Here is a 22,497-nt window from a genome sequence, read left to right on the forward strand (position 1 = left end):
CATAGGAGCCGTATTATAGTAGTTATATTCTTGTACATAGGGGGCTGTATTATAGTAGTTATATTCTTGTACATAGGAGCAGTATTATAGTAGTTATATTCTTGTACATAGGGGGCAGTATTATAGTAGTTATATTCTTGTATATAGGAGCAGTATTATAGTAGTTATATTCCTGTACATAGGGGGTAATACTATAGTAGATATATTCTTGTACATAGGAGCAGTATAATAGTAGTTATATTCTTGTACATAGGGGGCAGTATTATAGTAGTTATATTCTTGTACATAGGGGGCAGTATTATAGTAGTTATATTCTTGTACATAGGGGGGCAGTATTATAGTAGTTATATTCTTGTACACAGGGGACAGTATTATAGTAGTTATATTCTTGTACATAGGAGCAGTATTATAGTAGTTATATTCTTGTACATAGGGGGGCAGTATTATAGTAGTTATATTCTTTTACACAGGGGACAGTATTATAGTAGTTATATTCTTGTACATAGGAGCAGTATTATAGTAGTTATATTCTTGTACATAAGGGGCAGTATTATAGTAGTTATATTCTTGTATATAGGGGGCAGTATTATAGTAGTTATATTCTTGTACATAGGAGCAGTATTATAGTAGTTATATTCTTGTACAGAGGGACAGTATTATAGTAGTTATATTCCTGTACATAAGGGGTAATATTATAGTAGATATATTCTTGTACATAGGAGCAGTATAATAGTAGTTATATTCTTGTACATAGGGGGCAGTATTATAGTAGTTATATTCTTGCACATAGGGGGCAGTATTATAGTAGTTATATTCTTGTACACAGGGGACAGTATTATAGTAGTTATATTCTTGTACATAGGGGCAGTATTATAGTAGTTATATTCTTGTACATAGGAGCCGTATTATAGTAGTTATATTCTTGTACATAGGGGGCAGTATTATAGTAGTTATATTCTTGTACATAGGAGCAGTATTATAGTAGTTATATTCTTGTACATAGGGGGCAGTATTATAGTAGTTATATTCTTGTACATAGGGGGCAGTATTATTGTAGTTATATTCTTGTACATAAGGCACAGTGCTATAGTAGTTATATTCTTGTACATAGGGGGCAGTATTATAGTAGTTATATTCTTGTACATAGGAGCAGTATTATAGTAGTTATATTCTTGTACATAGGGGCAGTATTATAGTAGTTATATTCTTGTACATAGGAGCCGTATTATAGTAGTTATATTCTTGTACATAGGGGGCAGTATTATAGTAGTTATATTCTTGTACATAGGAGCAGTATTATAGTAGTTATATTCTTGTACATAGGGGGCAGTATTATAGTAGTTATATTCTTGTATATAGGAGCAGTATTATAGTAGTTATATTCCTGTACATAGGGGGTAATACTATAGTAGATATATTCTTGTACATAGGAGCAGTATAATAGTAGTTATATTCTTGTACATAGGGGGCAGTATTATAGTAGTTATATTCTTGTACATAGGGGGCAGTATTATAGTAGTTATATTCTTGTACATAGGGGGGCAGTATTATAGTAGTTATATTCTTGTACACAGGGGACAGTATTATAGTAGTTATATTCTTGTACATAGGAGCAGTATTATAGTAGTTATATTCTTGTACATAGGGGGGCAGTATTATAGTAGTTATATTCTTTTACACAGGGGACAGTATTATAGTAGTTATATTCTTGTACATAGGAGCAGTATTATAGTAGTTATATTCTTGTACATAAGGGGCAGTATTATAGTAGTTATATTCTTGTATATAGGGGGCAGTATTATAGTAGTTATATTCTTGTACATAGGAGCAGTATTATAGTAGTTATATTCTTGTACAGAGGGACAGTATTATAGTAGTTATATTCCTGTACATAAGGGGTAATATTATAGTAGATATATTCTTGTACATAGGAGCAGTATAATAGTAGTTATATTCTTGTACATAGGGGGCAGTATTATAGTAGTTATATTCTTGCACATAGGGGGCAGTATTATAGTAGTTATATTCTTGTACACAGGGGACAGTATTATAGTAGTTATATTCTTGTACATAGGGGCAGTATTATAGTAGTTATATTCTTGTACATAGGAGCCGTATTATAGTAGTTATATTCTTGTACATAGGGGGCAGTATTATAGTAGTTATATTCTTGTACATAGGAGCAGTATTATAGTAGTTATATTCTTGTACATAGGGGGCAGTATTATAGTAGTTATATTCTTGTACATAGGGGGCAGTATTATTGTAGTTATATTCTTGTACATAAGGCACAGTGCTATAGTAGTTATATTCTTGTACATAGGGGGCAGTATTATAGTAGTTATATTCTTGTACATAGGAGCAGTATTATAGTAGTTATATTCTTGTACATAGGGGCAGTATTATAGTAGTTATATTCTTGTACATAGGAGCCGTATTATAGTAGTTATATTCTTGTACATAGGGGGCAGTATTATAGTAGTTATATTCTTGTACATAGGAGCAGTATTATAGTAGTTATATTCTTGTACATAGGGGGCAGTATTATAGTAGTTATATTCTTGTATATAGGAGCAGTATTATAGTAGTTATATTCCTGTACATAGGGGGTAATACTATAGTAGATATATTCTTGTACATAGGAGCAGTATAATAGTAGTTATATTCTTGTACATAGGGGGCAGTATTATAGTAGTTATATTCTTGTACATAGGGGGCAGTATTATAGTAGTTATATTCTTGTACATAGGGGGGCAGTATTATAGTAGTTATATTCTTGTACACAGGGGACAGTATTATAGTAGTTATATTCTTGTACATAGGAGCAGTATTATAGTAGTTATATTCTTGTACATAGGGGGGCAGTATTATAGTAGTTATATTCTTTTACACAGGGGACAGTATTATAGTAGTTATATTCTTGTACATAGGAGCAGTATTATAGTAGTTATATTCTTGTACATAAGGGGCAGTATTATAGTAGTTATATTCCTGTATATAGGGGGCAGTATTATAGTAGTTATATTCTTGTACATAGGAGCAGTATTATAGTAGTTATATTCTTGTACAGAGGGACAGTATTATAGTAGTTATATTCCTGTACATAAGGGGTAATATTATAGTAGATATATTCTTGTACATAGGAGCAGTATAATAGTAGTTATATTCTTGTACATAGGGGGCAGTATTATAGTAGTTATATTCTTGCACATAGGGGGCAGTATTATAGTAGTTATATTCTTGTACACAGGGGACAGTATTATAGTAGTTATATTCTTGTACATAGGAGCAGTATTATAGTAGTTATATTCTTGTACATAAGGGGCAGTATTATAGTAGTTATATTCTTGTATATAGGGGGCAGTATTATAGTAGTTATATTCTTGTACATAGGAGCAGTATTATAGTAGTTATATTCTTGTACAGAGGGACAGTATTATAGTAGTTATATTCCTGTACATAGGAGGTAATATAGTAGATATATTCTTGTACATAGGAGCAGTATAATAGTAGTTATATTCTTGTACATAGGGGGCAGTATTATAGTAGTTATATTCTTGTACATAGGGGGCAGTATTATAGTAGTTATATTCTTGTACATAGGGGGCAGTATTATAGTAGTTATATTCTTTTACATAGGGGGCAGTATTATAGTAGTTATATTCTTGTACATAGGGAGCAGTATTATAGTAGTTATATTCTTTTACATAGGGGGCAGTATTACAGTAGTTATATTCTTGTACATAGGGGGCAGTATTATAGTAGTTATATTCTTGTACATAGGGGGCAGTATTATAGTAGTTATATTCCTGTACATAGGGGGCAGTATTATAGTAGTTATATTCTTGTACATAGGGGGCAGTATTATAGTAGTTATATTCTTGTACATAGGAGCAGTATTATAGTAGTTATATTCTTGTACATAGGGGCAGTATTATAGTAGTTATATTCTTGTACATAGGAGCCGTATTATAGTAGTTATATTCTTGTACATAGGGGGCAGTATTATAGTAGTTATATTCTTGTACATAGGAGCAGTATTATAGTAGTTATATTCTTGTACATAGGGGGCAGTATTATAGTAGTTATATTCTTGTACATAGGGGGCAGTATTATAGTAGTTATATTCTTGTACATAGGGCACAGTGCTATAGTAGTTATATTCTTGTACATAGGGGGCAGTATTATAGTAGTTATATTCTTGTACATAGGAGCAGTATTATAGTAGTTATATTCTTGTACATAGGGGCAGTATTATAGTAGTTATATTCTTGTACATAGGAGCCGTATTATAGTACTTATATTCTTGTACATAGGGGGCAGTATTATAGTAGTTATATTCTTGTACATAGGAGCAGTATTATAGTAGTTATATTCTTGTACATAGGGGGCAGTATTATAGTAGTTATATTCTTGTACATAGGGGGCAGTATTATAGTAGTTATATTCTTGTACATAGGGCACAGTGTTATAGTAGTTATATTCTTGTACATAGGGGACAGTATTATAGTAGTTATATTCTTGTACATAGGGAGCAGTATTATAGTAGTTATATTCTTGTACATAGGGGCAGTATTATAGTAGTTATATTCTTGTACATAGAGTCAGTATTATAGTAGTTATATTCTTGTACATAGGGGGCAGTATTATAGTAGTTATATTCTTGTACATAGGGGGCAGTATTATAGAAGTTATATTCTTGTACATAGAGTCAGTATTATAGTAGTTATATTCTTGTACATAAGGGGCAGTATTATAGTAGTTATATTCTTGTACATAGGAGCAGTATTATAGTAGTTATATTCTTGTACATAGAGGCAGTATTATAGCAGTTATATTCTTGTACATTGGAGCAGTATTATAGTAGTTATATTCTTGTACATAGGAGCAGTATTATAGCAGTTATATTCTTGTACATAGGGGCAGCATTATAGTAGTTATATTCTTGTACATAGGGGCAGTATTATAGTAGTTATATTCTTGTACATAGGGGGCAGTATTATAGTAGTTATATTCTTGTACATAGGGGGCAGTATTATAGTAGTTATATTCTTGTACATAGGAGCAGTATTATAGTAGTTATATTCTTGTACATAGGGGCAGTATTATAGTAGTTATATTCTTGTACATAGGGGGCAGTATTATAGTAGTTATATTCTTGTACATAGGGGCAGTATTATAGTAGTTATATTCTTGTACATAGGAGCAGTATTATAGTAGTTATATTCTTGTACATAGGGGCAGTATTATAGTAGTTATATTCTTGTACATAGGGGGCAGTATTATAGTAGTTATATTCTTGTACATAGGAGCAGTATTATAGTTGTTATATTCTTGTACATAGGGGCAGTATTATAGTAGTTATATTCTTGTACATAGGAGCAGTATTATAGTAGTTATATTCTTGTACATAGGGGCAGTATTATAGGAGTTATATTCTTGTACATAGGGGGCAGTATTATAGTAGTTATATTCTTGTACATGGGAGCAGTATTATAGTAGTTATATTCTTGTACATAGGGGCAGTATTATAGTAGTTATATTCTTGTACATAGGGGGCAGTATTATAGTAGCTATATTCTTGTACATAGGGGGCAGTATTATAGTAGTTATATTCTTGTACATAGGGGACAGTATTATAGTAGTTATATTCTTGTACATAGGAGCAGTATTATAGTAGTTATATTCTTGTACATAGGGGCAGTATTATAGTAGTTATATTCTTGTACATAGGAGCAGTATTATAGTAGTTATATTCTTGTACATAGGGGGCAGTATTATAGTAGTTATATTCTTGTACATAGGGGGCAGTATTATAGTAGTTATATTCTTGTACATAGGAGCAGTATTATAGTAGTTATATTCTTGTACATAGGAGCAGTATTATAGTAGTTATATTCTTGTACATAGGGGGCAGTATTATAGTAGTTATATTCTTGTACATAGGGGGCAGTATTATAGTAGTTATATTCTTGTACATAGGAGCAGTATTATAGTAGTTATATTCTTGTACATAGGAGCAGTATTATAGTAGTTATATTCTTGTACATAGGGGCAGTATTATAGTAGTTATATTCTTGTACATAGGAGCAGTATTATAGTAGTTATATTCTTGTACATAGGGGTAGTATTATAGTAGTTATATTCTTGTACATAGGAGCAGTATTATAGTAGTTATATTCTTGTACATATATCCAAATAAAAGGTAGGAGGCGCTGGTAGGCTGGTCACTGATAAGCAGCGAATCTAGGGACACAAACCACAATGTGTCAATGGGGTAGTACCAATACAAATAGGGGTATAATTCGCACTTGGGTAGTGGGTAGAGGGAAATTGGGGAGTTACCAACGTGGGGGCGTAACTAAGGACTAGTCGTAGATTGGATAAAATAAATTAAGCTTTATTTGAATAAATAGATAAAAGGTGTTTAAAACCAGTTAAAAGTGATAAAGTCTCTGACCAAGGTCAGTGTGTCTAGAGAATAGGAGTAACGTATTATTTTGATAGAAGATGGTCCTTAGTGTGGTCCAGAGGTGTAAGAACCTGTAGTAGGGTCCTTGTTCTTATTGGTAAATAAGTATCAGGGACTATCTGTTAGGTAGGTACTCTTATTCCATGGTGGGAGAATCTACAGGATGTAATCCGGGCGGATATTAGTTTCGGGTAAGAAGAGGTCCAGGGGCCTAGGCTTCCTGGAAACCTGGTGTCCTAGGTTGTATTTTTAGTCTACCTGATGATGCAGGTGTGTTCCATTAGGTCACCTGTAGCAGTCCAGGGAAGTCCGGTGGGTCTATTACAGTGGTGACCCTATACGTCCTGGTGGTGTGATAATTGTACCTTGTCAGGGAAGTTTGTAGCACGGTGGTTCCCCTAGGTCCTAGAGCCGGTCGGTGCCAGATAGGAGAAATATTGGTAGGGGTAGTCTTAACGTATAGATAGGCCTGGTTAGTTGGGGAGGTCTGCGTGGATCTGAGTCAGACAGTTGTCCCAGGGACGGGGGCGTCCTGTCGGCAGGTACCGTGACTGTATCCGGAGCGAGAGCGGAGTCCCGGCCGGAGACTTCCGCTCCTCGCGTGATCTCGGATAGGGAGAGCGCGCGCTTCCTGCAGAAAGCACGCGAGACTTGTGTGACGCGCTGACACGTGACACACAGGATGCAGCGGTCTCTTAGCGCTAGTGAGCTGGGATAGGGCGGGTCCTACGCGTTTCGAAAGATTCGTCTTTCTTCCTCAGGGATAGTCCTACCCAGCATCAGTGCCCTTATATACTCTAGTCAGGAGTGGTCTTGATGACTGCCTGTCAGTCATGTGTATGTTTTCTGAGCACACACAGGTCTGTCAGTCATTAAATGCAAACAGTTCGATGTCACTGTTTAACCCTTTGGGTTTAAGGGTGTTTAGTTGAAATATCCACTTACTTTCTGTTCTGGACATAGTTTTAATAAAATTACCAGATCTCCAGTGTGTTGGTACAATCTGGATACCTGTGATTTGGGTCCCATTTATGCATCCATTATGTTTTTCCATGTAATGCTTGGAGAGCGGGTGTTCCTTATATTTATTTTTTATGTTCCTTAGATGTTCGTTTATTCTGACATTCATAGGTCTTTTAGTACGCCCTACATACATCTTTTGGCAAGGGCATGTCAGACCATATATTACTCCTGTACTTGTGCAGGTGATAAAGTCCTTAATGGGGTATGTTTCAGTTCCATGGCTGACAGTACTTTGTTTGCAGGTTTTAACCATTCTGCACATTTTACATTTTTTACATGGAAAAAAACCTTTAATTTTTTGTTTAAAGGGGGTACATATTTGATTGCTTACTGAAAAATTATTTGTTGTTGGTGCTAATATGTTTCTTAAATTCCGTGCCTTTTTATATATAAATTGGGGATTGACATGTATCTGATCTCCAATTATTTTGTCATCCCTGAGTATGTGCCAATGTTTCCCCACAATTTTCCTGAATAGATGGATATTGGAACAATATGGTGTGATGATCGGAATGTTAAGTTGTTCCCTATCATACTGTGATTTTTTATTGGTTTTTCTGGATGGGTTCAAAAGGGTTTCCCGTGGTATTTGAGCTACGGAATCTACTATTTCATTAAGAAATTTAGCATCATAACCTTTCTCAAGGAACTTTCTTGTCAGTTGATCAGCCTCTTTTCTGAAATCGGGATTTGTCGAGCAATTTCTGTGTATTCGTATGTACTGGCTACGAGGTACATTGAGTAGCCAGTTTGGTAGGTGACAACTGTCCAGTGGTATATATCCGTTTGCGTCTGTGGGTTTATAATAGGTACGTGTCCGGATATGATTGTCTTCAATATAAATATTTAAATCCAAAAAGTTAATGGTTTTGGTGCTGGTGGTAGATGTGAACTGTAGGAAGTAGTTATTGTTATTTATATCCTGTAGGAACTTCTCAAGGGAAGAATGATCGCCTGACCATATGAATAATATGTCGTCAATAAATCTCCGCCACAGGACCAGGTTTGGGTGTAGGGTACCCCCCGGGTGTATGGTTAGAGATTCCCACTCTCCCACATACAAATTAGCGTAGCTGGGGGCGAACCTGGTTCCCATGGCAGTGCCCCATTGCTGGGAGTAGTAGTTCTCCTCATATGCAAAATAATTATGAGTAAGTATGAATGTCATACATTCTGTGATGAACTGGCTCTGTTCTATGGACATTTTTTGTTGTAAAAAGTGGCGGGAGGACTCACATCCTTTTTGGTGTTGAATGTTGGTATACAAAGAGGTAATGTCTAAGGTCCCCAGGATATAGTTACTCTGCCAGGTGATATTATTTAATATTTGTATTGCATGCTTGCTATCCTTCAGATGAGATGGTAATACTGGTATTAGGTCTTGAAGGTGGTGGTCTACTAATCTAGAAAGATTGGCTGTAAGACATTGTATCCCTGAAATAATTGGTCTCCCTGGGGGTTCTCTTTGGTCTTTATGTATTTTGGGTAAATGGTAAAATACGGCTAGTCTAGGGTATGGAATATTCACATAGTCATATTCATTTTTAGTGAGAAAACCTGCCTCTAATCCCTTTCTGGTTAATGTTTTTAGTTCCTGTAGATAAATAGTAGTTGGGTTTGAAGGGATAATTCGATATGTGCGTGAGTCACTCAGAAGTCTAAGTGACTCTTTGTGATAGTAGTCATGGTCTAAAATAACTATGCCGCCTCCCTTATCGGCCGGGCGGATGACTATATCTTTATTTTTTTGTAGATTCTTTATGGCAGTTATTTCTGATTTAGTGAGATTGGTACTGAATTTTAAGCACTTCTTGTCACTGAGCCGGCGGATGTCGTCCGTGACATTTTTTTCAAATGTATTAATGGCCTCTGAATGTTCCTGGATAGGGTGAAAGTTTGATTTGTTTTTTAAGGAGGTATGTAAAGTTGCTGGGTTAGTTGGTGAATTGGTTAATGTAGTGGTTCTAATTTCCCCTTCTCTTTTGACAAAATATTTTTTTAGTGCTAGTTTTCTTATAAATTTCTTTATACCTATGAAGGCCTGGAATTTGTCGAATTTAGTTGAGGGTGCATATTTGAGGCCTTTTTTTAGTAGGGTGGTGTCGCTAGCTGTTAGTTTATATTTACTTAAGTTGAATATGGAGTCATTGCTGGTCACTTTTTTTGAGTTGTTCTTTTTCTTTTGGGCGAGTTTCCCTCCCCTGCATCCCCTTTTGCGTTTTTTTTGGTGGCCTTCTGAAAAAAATCAACCTTACTGGTATGTTTTCTTATCGAGGGGAACGAAATGGAAGTACCAGGTGGTGTTCGTTGTATTCGCGGAGGTGAGGTTTCGTTAGCAGGAGTAGGGGGGTTCCCTGTGAGTGGAACCATTGGAGGGTTTTCGGGCTCTTCCGATATATTACTTAATAATTGAAAATGGTTCTGTACCGTAATTGGGGTCTGGATTTCTTGTTGAGAGGGGTTTGGGTGGTCTGAGGTCTGACCATAGTTTTGGTCACATCCTGGGGGGGATCCATTATCAGAGGTGGGATGGATGGAAATTTCATCTAATGAAGATCTGGAGTTAGTGGGACTCCCCACTACTTCATCCAGGATTTCAAAGAAGTTCCGATCCTCACTACGTTGTTCGGGTAGAGGTACGGCATCTCTCCCGAACTTATTCCTTTTTCTTGTTATTATTTCCTGTTCCTTCTGGTTAATTCTATTTTTTATACTGTTGCTTAAGCTCACAATATCAGGGTGATTTTGTTGAGGCTTAATTTCATTAAATAGAATATTGATCTTATTTTTATTTTCCATGAGTTGTCTTTTTCTTTTGTTGATTATAAACTGAACTGCTTGTTTTGAAAAATCTTTAAACATAGTTTCCCATTCAGACAGGGTGGTGGGATCGCCGATGTCCCCTGATAGGGCTTTTGAAACTGTTAGGCCAGAGGGTATGATATCATGGGCTAGATAGTGTTCTAAAGTGGCCACTTCCCACAAGTCTCTCATCTCTTTTAGGAGTAATTGTTCTAACGTTTTTAGTGAGTCCCTTGCGGCTTTAATTATTTCCGGATTAATTTTGGATGGTTTTTTTTGGGAGTTGTGGAAGAATAGTTGAATATTCTCAATACGTTCCCTCCTGTCGTACCAGAGGTCCCCCATAGTGCCTGGGGATAAGTATCTATGAGTAAATTAGGAAGAGAAAGAGGGGGGGGGAAAGAGTGGGTGAGGTAGGCGAGCAGCTAAGCAGCCTTCTAAGGTGGTTAAAAGACATGATCCAATTATCCAAATAAAAGGTAGGAGGCGCTGGTAGGCTGGTCACTGATAAGCAGCGAATCAAGGGACACAAACCACAATGTGTCAATGGGGTAGTACCAATACAAATAGGGGTATAATTCGCACTTGGGTAGTGGGTAGAGGGAAATTGGGGAGTTACCAACGTGGGGGCGTAACTAAGGACTAGTCGTAGATTGGATAAAATAAATTAAGCTTTATTTGAATAAATAGATAAAAGGTGTTTAAAACCAGTTAAAAGTGATAAAGTCTCTGACCAAGGTCAGTGTGTCTAGAGAATAGGAGTAACGTATTATTTTGATAGAAGATGGTCCTTAGTGTGGTCCAGAGGTGTAAGAACCTGTAGTAGGGTCCTTGTTCTTATTGGTAAATAAGTATCAGGGACTATCTGTTAGGTAGGTACTCTTATTCCATGGTGGGAGAATCTACAGGATGTAATCCGGGCGGATATTAGTTTCGGGTAAGAAGAGGTCCAGGGGCCTAGGCTTCCTGGAAACCTGGTGTCCTAGGTTGTATTTTTAGTCTACCTGATGATGCAGGTGTGTTCCATTAGGTCACCTGTAGCAGTCCAGGGAAGTCCGGTGGGTCTATTACAGTGGTGACCCTATACGTCCTGGTGGTGTGATAATTGTACCTTGTCAGGGAAGTTTGTAGCACGGTGGTTCCCCTAGGTCCTAGAGCCGGTCGGTGCCAGATAGGAGAAATATTGGTAGGGGTAGTCTTAACGTATAGATAGCCCTGGTTAGTTGGGGAGGTCTGCGTGGATCTGAGTCAGACAGTTGTCCCAGGGACGGGGGCGTCCTGTCGGCAGGTACCGTGACTGTATCCGGAGCGAGAGCGGAGTCCCGGCCGGAGACTTCCGCTCCTCGCGTGATCTCGGATAGGGAGAGCGCGCGCTTCCTGCAGAAAGCACGCGAGACTTGTGTGACGCGCTGACACGTGACACACAGGATGCAGCGGTCTCTTAGCGCTAGTGAGCTGGGATAGGGCGGGTCCTACGCGTTTCGAAAGATTCGTCTTTCTTCCTCAGGGATAGTCCTACCCAGCATCAGTGCCCTTATATACTCTAGTCAGGAGTGGTCTTGATGACTGCCTGTCAGTCATGTGTATGTTTTCTGAACACACACAGGTCTGTCAGTCATTAAATGCAAACAGTTCGATGTCACTGTTTAACCCTTTGGGTTTAAGGGTGTTTAGTTGAAATATCCACTTACTTTCTGTTCTGGACATAGTTTTAATAAAATTACCAGATCTCCAGTGTGTTGGTACAATCTGGATACCTGTGATTTGGGTCCCATTTATGCATCCATTATGTTTTTCCATGTAATGCTTGGAGAGCGGGTGTTCCTTATATTTATTTTTTATGTTCCTTAGATGTTCGTTTATTCTGACATTCATAGGTCTTTTAGTACGCCCTACATACATCTTTTGGCAAGGGCATGTCAGACCATATATTACTCCTGTACTTGTGCAGGTGATAAAGTCCTTAATGGGGTATGTTTCAGTTCCATGGCTGACAGTACTTTGTTTGCAGGTTTATTCTTGTACATAGGGGGCAGTATTATAGTAGTTATATTCTTGTACATAGAGGCAGTATTATAGTAGGTATATTCTTGTACATAGGAGGCAGTATTATAGTAGTTATATTCTTGTACATAGGAGCAGTATTATAGTAGTTATATTCTTGTACATAGGGAGCAGTATTATAGTAGTTATATACTTGTACATAGGGGGCAGCATTATAGTAGTTATATTCTTGTATATAGGAGCAGTATTATAGTAGTTATATTCTTGTACATAGGAGCAGTATTATAGTAGTTATATTCTTGTACATAGGAGCAGTATTATAGTAGTTATATTCTTGTACATAGGGGCAGTATTATAGTAGTTATATTCTTGTACATAGTGGGCAGTATTATAGTAGTTATATTCTTGTACATAGGGGGCAGTATTATAGTAGTTATATTCTTGTACATAGTGGGCAGTATTATAGTAGTTATATTCTTGTACATAGTGGGCAGTATTATAGTAGTTATATTCTTGTACATAGGGAGCAGTATTATAGTAGTTATATTCTTGTACATAGTGGGCAGTATTATAGTAGTTATATTCTTGTACATAGCAGCAGTATTATAGTAGTTATATTCTTGTACATAGGGGCAGTATTATAGTAGTTATATTCTTGTACATAGGGGGCAGTATTATAGTAGTTATATTCTTATACATAGGGGGCAGTATTATAGTAGTTATATTCTTGTACATAGGAGCAGTATTATAGTAGTTATATTCTTGTACATAGGAGCAGTATTATAGTAGTTATATTCTTGTACATAGGAGCAGTATTATAGTAGTTATATTCTTGTACATAGGAGCAGTATTATAGTAGTTATATTCTTGTACATAGTGGGCAGTATTATAGTAGTTATATTCTTGTACATAGTGGGCAGTATTATAGTAGTTATATTCTTGTACATAGCAGCAGTATTATAGTAGTTATATTCTTGTACATAGGGGCAGTATTATAGTAGTTATATTCTTGTACATAGGGGGCAGTATTATAGTAGTTATATTCTTATACATAGGGGGCAGTATTATAGTAGTTATATTCTTGTACATAGGGGGCAGTATTATAGTAGTTATATTCTTGTACATAGGGGCAGTATTATAGTAGTTATATTCTTGTACATAGGGGCAGTATTATAGTAGTTATATTCTTGTACATAGGGACAGTATTATAGTAGTTATATTCTTGTACATAGGAGCAGTATTATAGTAGTTATATTCTTGTACATAGGCGCAGTACTTTTGTAGTTATATTCTTGTACATCAGAGGCAGTATTGTAGAAGTTATATTACTTTACAACACAGGAGTATGATAGAGTAGAGGAGTGTTATCTCTCAGAAACCCTGAAAGTTGTTTTTATGGAATAAGTAGATTCTTTTAAGGATACATTAGATGACTGTGTAACCATCTTCTTAAGTAGGATAACCTCTATTCTCTTGACAGGTTTGACGCTTGCAAACAAGATTTAATATGTTCACAAACTACATACCTTAAAAGAAATTGCAGCAAAGGCTGCATCACATACAAGCAGGTGAGTGCATGTACCTCACCTACAGATGTATTCCTATTCCACTCGCACTCTCTGATTTCCCATCTCAGCATTCTGCTGTGAACGCTTGTGTGAAGGTTGCTTGCTCATCACATCCATAGGAATTTTTACAATAATCCTGATCCCTCTGAATGACAGGACCAAATTATCCCATTATCCTGATGCAATCCCATCTGTGAGTGGCACTTATCCTTTAGCACTTATCCTTTAGTGGGGTGTGACCTGGACCACTGATCCTCTTACTATGTTGGAATTTTCGGCAAAACCCCTTCCTATCCCATCATGGAAGGTCACCACACACCTTACCTTCTGGACAGTAGGGAACGGATCCTATGGATTCCCTTTAAATGGATCGCCACTACTTTGATATTGAGAAGGTAACGCATCTCAGATTAATGTGGTCTGATGCCCGGCCCCCTGACCGATCAGCTATTCAGGTACTTGCATATTTGACCGGAATAGGAGACACTGCTCCCAGTTTGCCATGAGGGCCTAGGCGTTAGGTACAACACAAAACAATCATCTTTTCCAATAGGGCTTTTATAACACGGAACAGAGTTGAGAAAACCCATTTAGACCTAGATAAATAAGTTGTTTGCCGCCAGCCACCACTAGAGGGAGCTCACCGTGAACTCAATAAGAGGCTCCCATGCTCCCTCTAGTGGTGGCTGCAGGCAGTCAGCGCAATCTATTTTTACCTATGTCCATGTAGAAGATTTTGAGCTGTCAGAAAATCTGTAAAATAAAAATATATATATATACACATATACAGCTCTGGCAATAATTAAGAGACCACTGCTCAAGTTTTCTAAAAATCCCCATCTCTCCATGTCTGACAGCCATTCCATTCCAGTGTCAGTTGAATTCCCACCACAGTCCACCTCATTCTACGTAATGTACTTCTGATTAGGTGATCACCTGAACCAAATCTTATGTAATGACCGGGATGACCGTCATCTTATTCCAATGTCACTCAGCAACCGCAGGATGACATCAAGTGACTGACAAAAGGAATGGCAAATGGCAGCTGAGGTGAAGTGCATGGCAAGAACAGTTGGTAACAGGCTCCTAGAGGCCTCAAGTCATGTAAAGCTAGAAAAAAGCCTTTCATCAATGAGAAGCAAAGGAGAGCCAGGCTGAAGTGTGCTGAAGACCATAAGGATTGTACCATAAAGGACTGGAGTAAGGTAATCTTCTCTGATGAGTCTAATTTTCAGCTTTGCCCAACACCTGGTTGTCTAATGGTTAGACGGAGACCTAGAGAGGCACATGCCACAGTGTCTTACACCCATTGTGAAATTTGGTGGAGGATCGGTGATGATCTGGGGATGCTTCAGCAAGGCTGGAATTGGGCAGGTTAATCTTTGCGAAGGACGTATGAATCAAGCCACATACAAGGTTATCCTTGAAAACACTTGCTTCCTTTTGCTCAGGCAATGTTCCCCAACTCTGAGGACTGGTTTTTCCAGCAGGACAATGCCCCATGCCACACAGCTAGGTCAATCAATGTGTGGATGAAGGAGCACCACATCAAGACCCTGTCATGGCCGCCCAATCTCCAGACCTGAACCCCATTGAAAACCTCTGGAATGTAATCAAGAGGAAGATGGATCGTCACAAGCCGTCAAACAAAGAAGAACTGCTTATATTATTGTGCCAGGAGTGGCGTAAGGTCACCCAAAAGCAGCGTGAAAGACTGGTGGAAAGCAGCCAAGACGCATGAAAGCTGGGATTAACAATCATGGTTATTCCACCAAATATTGATTTCTGAACTCTCCCTGAGATAAAACATGAGGATTGCTGTTTCTAAATGAATAAGAACTTGTTTTCTTTGCATTATTTGAGGTCTGAAAGCACGGCTTCTCTGTTTCTTTTTTATTATTTTGACGATTTCTCATTTGCTGCAAATAAATACAACATTTTTAGCTTTGAATTTCGGAGACATCGTGTCAGTAGTTTATAGAATAAAACCACAATGTACATTTTACTCAAAAATATACCTATAAAGAGAAAAGTCTGAGAAAATGAAAATTTTGCAGTGGTCTCTTAATTTTGGCCAGAGCTGTATATATATATATATATATATATATATATATATATATATATATATACACAACACCAAAGAATTTGGGATTTTGAAAACTCATTTTTAAAAGAAAATCCGGCCGTCATAAAGTTCTGTGAATGTGCCCTAACAAACTTGTTAAAATTCTCTTCCAGAAATTTGGCTCAGGAGAAAAAATGTGCGACACCATCTGGAAGAACTCATTTGTAACAATGTCCGAGCAGTGCTTCTGCTTCACTCCACCAGAAGAGGGCGCTGATGCTGCACAGCAAGGCTCCACCCCAGCAGAGCTAGACCACGCCCAGGAGGAGTCATCGGGGTATCCAGAGATATGTTTTCAGGACCCTCATAGTGTTGAGAAGACAAGACGGGTGAGAAGAGCTTTGCGCAAGAGAAGTATCCAACTTGATCTGGATGGTAGTGGCAGCGGTAATGGCGCTTAACGGGAACAAAGCTCTTGATATAGTTTCACCTACCTCCCTATTTCCTATCCCTGTATCAGCCCCTCGAAACTTGCTTCTCGTTACCCAAAAGTGTTACCAAAGTTGAAGACAAGACGGACTTGACCAGACAGCAGAATCAAGAGACATCTCTGCAAGCACAATCTGAGCCAAAGAGCTTTACCTCATACGCACCGCTGTCCTGTGTGACCCCCACCCTACCCAAAATCCTTATAGACCCTACATTTTCACCAGCGGGCAGGGATGGCCTGTAAAAAGATGTTTGGTGGGAAGTATATACACCTCCAATACAGCTAATATTAATAAATAAGTATATAACTGAGATTACCCGTCTGTAACGTATTATTTATTTAAAAAAAAGGTAGCAAAAAGTGGAAGGGATCCTGACATGGACACCCTGCACCCGAATTAAAAACACCAATTCGGACCCCCAGCAGACGCCACCAGGGGGAGACAATGATATTCAGTGAGCTCCCAGGCTCTCCCTAGTGGAGGCTACTGGTAACTAGAATTTTATCATTTACAGGCGTTGCTCAGTTAATGAAAAATGAACATCTCTCAGGCAGCAATGCAATTTTTTTTTTATCAAAATGTTCAACCCTTTAATTCTATATTAGTTCAAGCGATACAAAGATATTCAGTATTGAGCGTTTGTTGCCTTCATAACCAGAAACAATTGACACATTTGCTGGAAAGCTGTATAGTAAAGACTTTTTTTTTGCATTCTACATTCCACATTTTTCAGATTCACGCGTTTTTTTCTTATTTACAAATGGACTTGACAGAATTCTATTGTCCACTACTTCAATATGGAGGGGCTATCCTCTGTACACAGTGCTCCTACTGAAGTGAATAGGAGCTGAGCTGCAATATCCGGCCACCAGATGGCGCACGGTTCAGCAGGCGATCGGTAGGGGTCCCGAGTGTCAGACCCCCCACCGATCTGATATTGATGTCCTATCCCAAGCATATGCTATCAAGAGCAAAATTGTGATACACTACTTCGAAACTGATATATTTGCTAATATTTAGTCCCCAAAATAAAATACTCTAATTTTGTTGTGCAGAGAGATATCAATTATACAATACTCACAAAAAGTTAGGGATATTTGGCTTTCGGGAGAAATTTATGGAAAACTACAGTGATCTTTTATCGTTAAAGTCGGGCATTTAAGTATAAGCATCCAATGGTGATTGCCTCATACCAAACAATTTATTGAAACAAAAGCCGTGGGTATACTCCAACTGTCACTGTCTCAATAACTTGTCATCTGGCCCTGAGCATCAATTACAGCTTGACAACAACGTCTCAAGCTGTTCACAAGTGGAGTTACTGTTTCTATGGGATTTCTATGGGATTCAGGTCTGGAGGAAGAGCAGGTCACTCCACTTAAGGTTCCTCAGTCTCCAGCAGCCGTTCCCTAATGATGTGACCTCAATGAGCTGGAGTATTGTCCTCCAAGAAGATGAAATTAGGCCTGTGTTTTTCATGCAGAGGTACAATGACTGGACTAGTAGGGGCTTGGCACAAGGTGTATGGCAGTTCTGTATTGACTATAAACATACCTGCCAACACTATAACACAACCACCACCACCACCAAAGGCTCATCTGTGGCTGATGCATAGCACTCTCCTTGACGTCTCCGACCCCTCATTTCTGGTCAGCATGAATCTACTTTCATCAGGGAACAGCACTGAGGCCACTGGTCCCTCGTCCAGCGTAGACGCTCCATGGCCCATGCAAAACGATGACACCTGTGCCTGGTAGTGTGGTCAGGTACCTTACAGGTCATCTAGCACGCAGACCACGCTGAAGTGGACGACAACGCATGTGCCTGGTGGTGTGGTCAGGTACCTTACCGGTCATCTAGCACGCAGACCACGCTGAAGTGGACGACAACGCATGTGCCTGGTGGTGTGGTCAGCTACCTTACCGGTCATCTAGTACGCAGACCACGCTGATGTGGACGACAATGACGCCTGTGCCTGGTGGTGTGGTCAGGTACCTTACAGGTCATCTGGCAAGCAGACCACGCTGATGTGACTGACAATGACGCCTGTGCCTAGTGGTATGGTCAGGTACCTTACAGGTAGTCTAGCACGCAGACCACGCTGATGTGAATGACGCCTGTGCCTGGTGGTGTGGTCAGGTACCTTACAGGTCGTCTAGCACGCAGACCACGCTGATGTGGATGACAATGACGCCTGTGCCTGGTGGTATGGTCAGGTACCTTACAGGTTGTCTAGCACGCAGACCACGCTGATGTGAATGACGCCTGTGCCTGGTGGTGTGGTCAGGTACCTTACAGGTCATTTAGCACACAGAGCACGCTGATGTGGATGACGATGACGCCTGTGCCTGGTGGTGTGGTCAGGTACCTTACAGGTCATCTAGCAAGCAGACCACGCTGATGTAGATGACAATGACGCCTGTGCCTGGTGGTGTGGTCAGGTACCTTACAGGTCGTCAGGCACGCAGACCACGCTGGTGTGGATGACGGTGACAACTGGTATTGTGGTCAGGTACCTTACAGGTGATCTAGCAGGCAGACCACGCTGATGTGGATGATGATGACGCCTGTGCCTGGTGCTGTGGTCAGATGACACCTGGTGGCATGGTCAGATGACACCTGGTGGCATGGTCAGGTACCTTACAGGTCATCTAGCACAGACCACGCTGATGTGGATGACGCCTGTGCCTGGTGGTGTGGTCAGGTACCTTACTGGTCGTCTAGCACACAGACCACGCTGATGTGGATGACGGTGACAACTGGTATTGTGGTCAGGTACCTTACAGGTGATCTAGAACGCAGACCACACTGATGTGGATGACAATGACGCCTGTGCCTGGTGGTGTGGTCAGGAACCTTACAGGTCATCTAGCACACAGAGCACGCTGATGTGGATGATGACGCCTGTGCCTGGTGATGTGGTCACGTACCTTACAGGTCATCTAGCACTGAGACAACGCTGATGTGGACAATGACACCTGTGCCTGGTGGTGTGGTCAGGTACCTTACAGGTCATCTAGCACACAGAGCACGCTGATGTGGATGACGGTGACAACTGGTATTGTGGTCAGGTACCTTACAGGTGATCTAGCACGCAGACCACGCTGATGTGGATGACGATGACGCCTGGTGGTTTGGTCAGGTACCTTACAGGTCATCTAGCACGCAGACCACACTGATGTGGATGACAATGACGCCTGGTGGTGTGGTCAGGTACCTTACAGGTGATCTAGCACACAGAGCACGCTGATGTGGATGACGATGACGCCTGTGCCTGGTGGTGTGGTCAGGTACCTTACAGGTCATCTAGCACGCAGACCACGCTGATGTAGATGACAATGACGCCTGTGCCTGGTGGTGTGGTCAGGTACCTTACAGGTCATCTAGCACGCAGACCACGCTGATGTGGACGACAATGACGCCTGTGCCTGGTGGTGTGGCCAGGTACCTTACAGGTCATCTAGCACACAGAGCACGCTGATGTGGATGACGATGACGCCTGTGCCTGGTAGTGTGGTCAGGTACCTTACAGGTCATCTAGCATGCAGACCACGCTGATGTGAATGACGATGACGCCTGTGCCTGGTGGTGTGGTCAGGTACCTTACAGGTCATCTAGCACGCAGACCACGCTGATGTGGATGACAATGACGCCAGGTGGTGTGGTCAGGTACCTTACAGGTCATCTAGCACACAGAGCACGCTGATGTGGATGACGATGACGCCTGTGCCTGGTGGTGTGGTCAGGTACCTTACAGGTCGTCTAGCACGCAGACCACGCTGATGTAGATGACAATGACGCCTGTGCCTGGTGGTGTGGTCAGGTACCTTACAGGTCGTCTAGAACGCAGACCACGCTGATGTGGACAACGATGACCCCTTTCTTTTCCTGGTGGTGTGGTCAGGTACCTTACAGGTCGTCTAGCACGCAGACCACACTGATGTGAATGACAATGACGCCTGGTGGTGTTGTCAGGTACCTTACAGGTCATCTAGCACACAGAGCACGCTGATGTGGATGACGATGACGCATGTGCCTGGTGGTGTGGTCAGGTACCTTACAGGTCATCTAGCACGCAGACCACGCTGGTGTGGATGACGGTGACAACTGGTATTGTGGTCAGGTACCTTACAGGTGATCTAGCAGGCAGACCACGCCAATGTGGATGATGATGACGCCTGTGCCTGGTGCTGTGGTCAGATGACACCTGGTGGCATGGTCAGGTACCTTACAGGTCATCTAGCACTGAGACCACGCTGATGTGGACAATGACACCTGTGCCTGGTGGTGTGGTCAGGTACCTTACAGGTCATCTAGCACTGAGACCACGCTGATGTGGACAATGACACCTGTGCCTGGTGGTGTGGTCAGGTACCTTACAGGTCATCTAGCACACAGACCACACTGATGTGGATGATGACGCCTGTGCCTGGTGATGTGGTCACGTACCTTACAGGTCATCTAGCACTGAGACCACGCTGATGTGGACAATGACACCTGTGCCTGGTGGTGTGGTCAGGTACCTTACAGGTCATCTAGCACACAGAGCACGCTGATGTGGATGACGGTGACAACTGGTATTGTGGTCAGGTACCTTACAGGTGATCTAGCACGCAGACCACGCTGATGTGGATGACGATGACGCCTGGTGGTTTGGTCAGGTACCTTACAGGTCATCTAGCACGCAGACCACACTGATGTGGATGACAATGACGCCTGGTGGTGTGGTCAGGTACCTTACAGGTGATCTAGCACACAGAGCACGCTGATGTGGATGACGATGACGCCTGTGCCTGGTGGTGTGGTCAGGTACCTTACAGGTCATCTAGCACGCAGACCACGCTGATGTAGATGACAATGACGCCTGTGCCTGGTGGTGTGGTCAGGTACCTTACAGGTCATCTAGCACGCAGACCACGCTGATGTGGACGACAATGACGCCTGTGCCTGGTGGTGTGGCCAGGTACCTTACAGGTCATCTAGCACACAGAGCACGCTGATGACAATGACGCCTGTGCCTGGTAGTGTGGTCAGGTACCTTACAGGTCATCTAGCATGCAGACCACGCTGATGACAATGACGCCTGTGCCTGGTAGTGTGGTCAGGTACCTTACAGGTCATCTAGCATGCAGACCACGCTGATGTGAATGACGATGACGCCTGTGCCTGGTGGTGTGGTCAGGTACCTTACAGGTCATCTAGCACACAGAGCACGCTGATGTGGATGACGATGACGCCTGTGCCTGGTGGTGTGGTCAGGTACCTTACAGGTCGTCTAGAACGCAGACCACGCTGATGTAGATGACAATGACGCCTGTGCCTGGTGGTGTGGTCAGGTACCTTACAGGTCGTCTAGAACGCAGACCACGCTGATGTGGACAACGATGACCCCTTTCTTTTCCTGGTGGTGTGGTCAGGTACCTTACAGGTCGTCTAGCACGCAGACCACACTGATGTGAATGACAATGACGCCTGGTGGTGTTGTCAGGTACCTTACAGGTCATCTAGCACACAGAGCACGCTGATGTGGATGACGATGATGCATGTGCCTGGTGATGTGGTCAGGTACCTTACAGGTCATCTAGCACGCAGACCACGCTGGTGTGGATGACGGTGACAACTGGTATTGTGGTCAGGTACCTTACAGGTGATCTAGCAGGCAGACCACGCCAATGTGGATGATGATGACGCCTGTGCCTGGTGCTGTGGTCAGATGACACCTGGTGGCATGGTCAGGTACCTTACAGGTCATCTAGCACAGACCACGCTGATGTGGATGACGCCTGTGCCTGGTGGTGTGGTCAGGTACCTTACAGGTCGTCTAGCACACAGACCACGCTGATGTGGATGACGGTGACAACTGGTATTGTGGTCAGGTACCTTACAGGTGATCTAGCACGCAGACCACACTGATGTGGATGACAATGACGCCTGTGCCTGGTGGTGTGGTCAGGTACCTTACAGGTCATCTAGCACACAGAGCACGCTGATGTGGATGACGATGACGCCTGTGCCTGGTGCTGTGGTCAGATGGCACCTGGTGGCATGGTCAGGTACCTTACAGGTAGTCTA

The 22,497-nt window shown here is 41.1% G+C and overlaps 1 protein-coding gene across 1 annotated transcript in view; it reads left to right on the forward strand.

The window, feature by feature from the left end:
- The window catches only part of LOC141165364 (riboflavin-binding protein-like), a 40,423-nt gene extending 23,688 nt beyond the window's left edge, over positions 1–16,735 (forward strand). Inside the window, exons 5-6 of the mRNA XM_073650960.1 lie at positions 13,782–13,869; positions 16,108–16,735. Coding sequence (XP_073507061.1) covers positions 13,782–13,869; positions 16,108–16,395 — 376 coding nt within the window. The 3' untranslated portion in view covers positions 16,396–16,735. The remainder of the gene's footprint in view (positions 1–13,781; positions 13,870–16,107) is intronic.
- Positions 16,736–22,497: the final 5,762 nt, after the last annotated feature.

This window comes from Phyllobates terribilis, unplaced genomic scaffold (genome assembly GCF_046119375.1).
Source record: "Phyllobates terribilis strain yellow unplaced genomic scaffold, ASM4611937v1 Scaffold_11__3_contigs__length_659146591, whole genome shotgun sequence".
NCBI classification, from domain to species: domain Eukaryota; kingdom Metazoa; phylum Chordata; class Amphibia; order Anura; family Dendrobatidae; genus Phyllobates; species Phyllobates terribilis.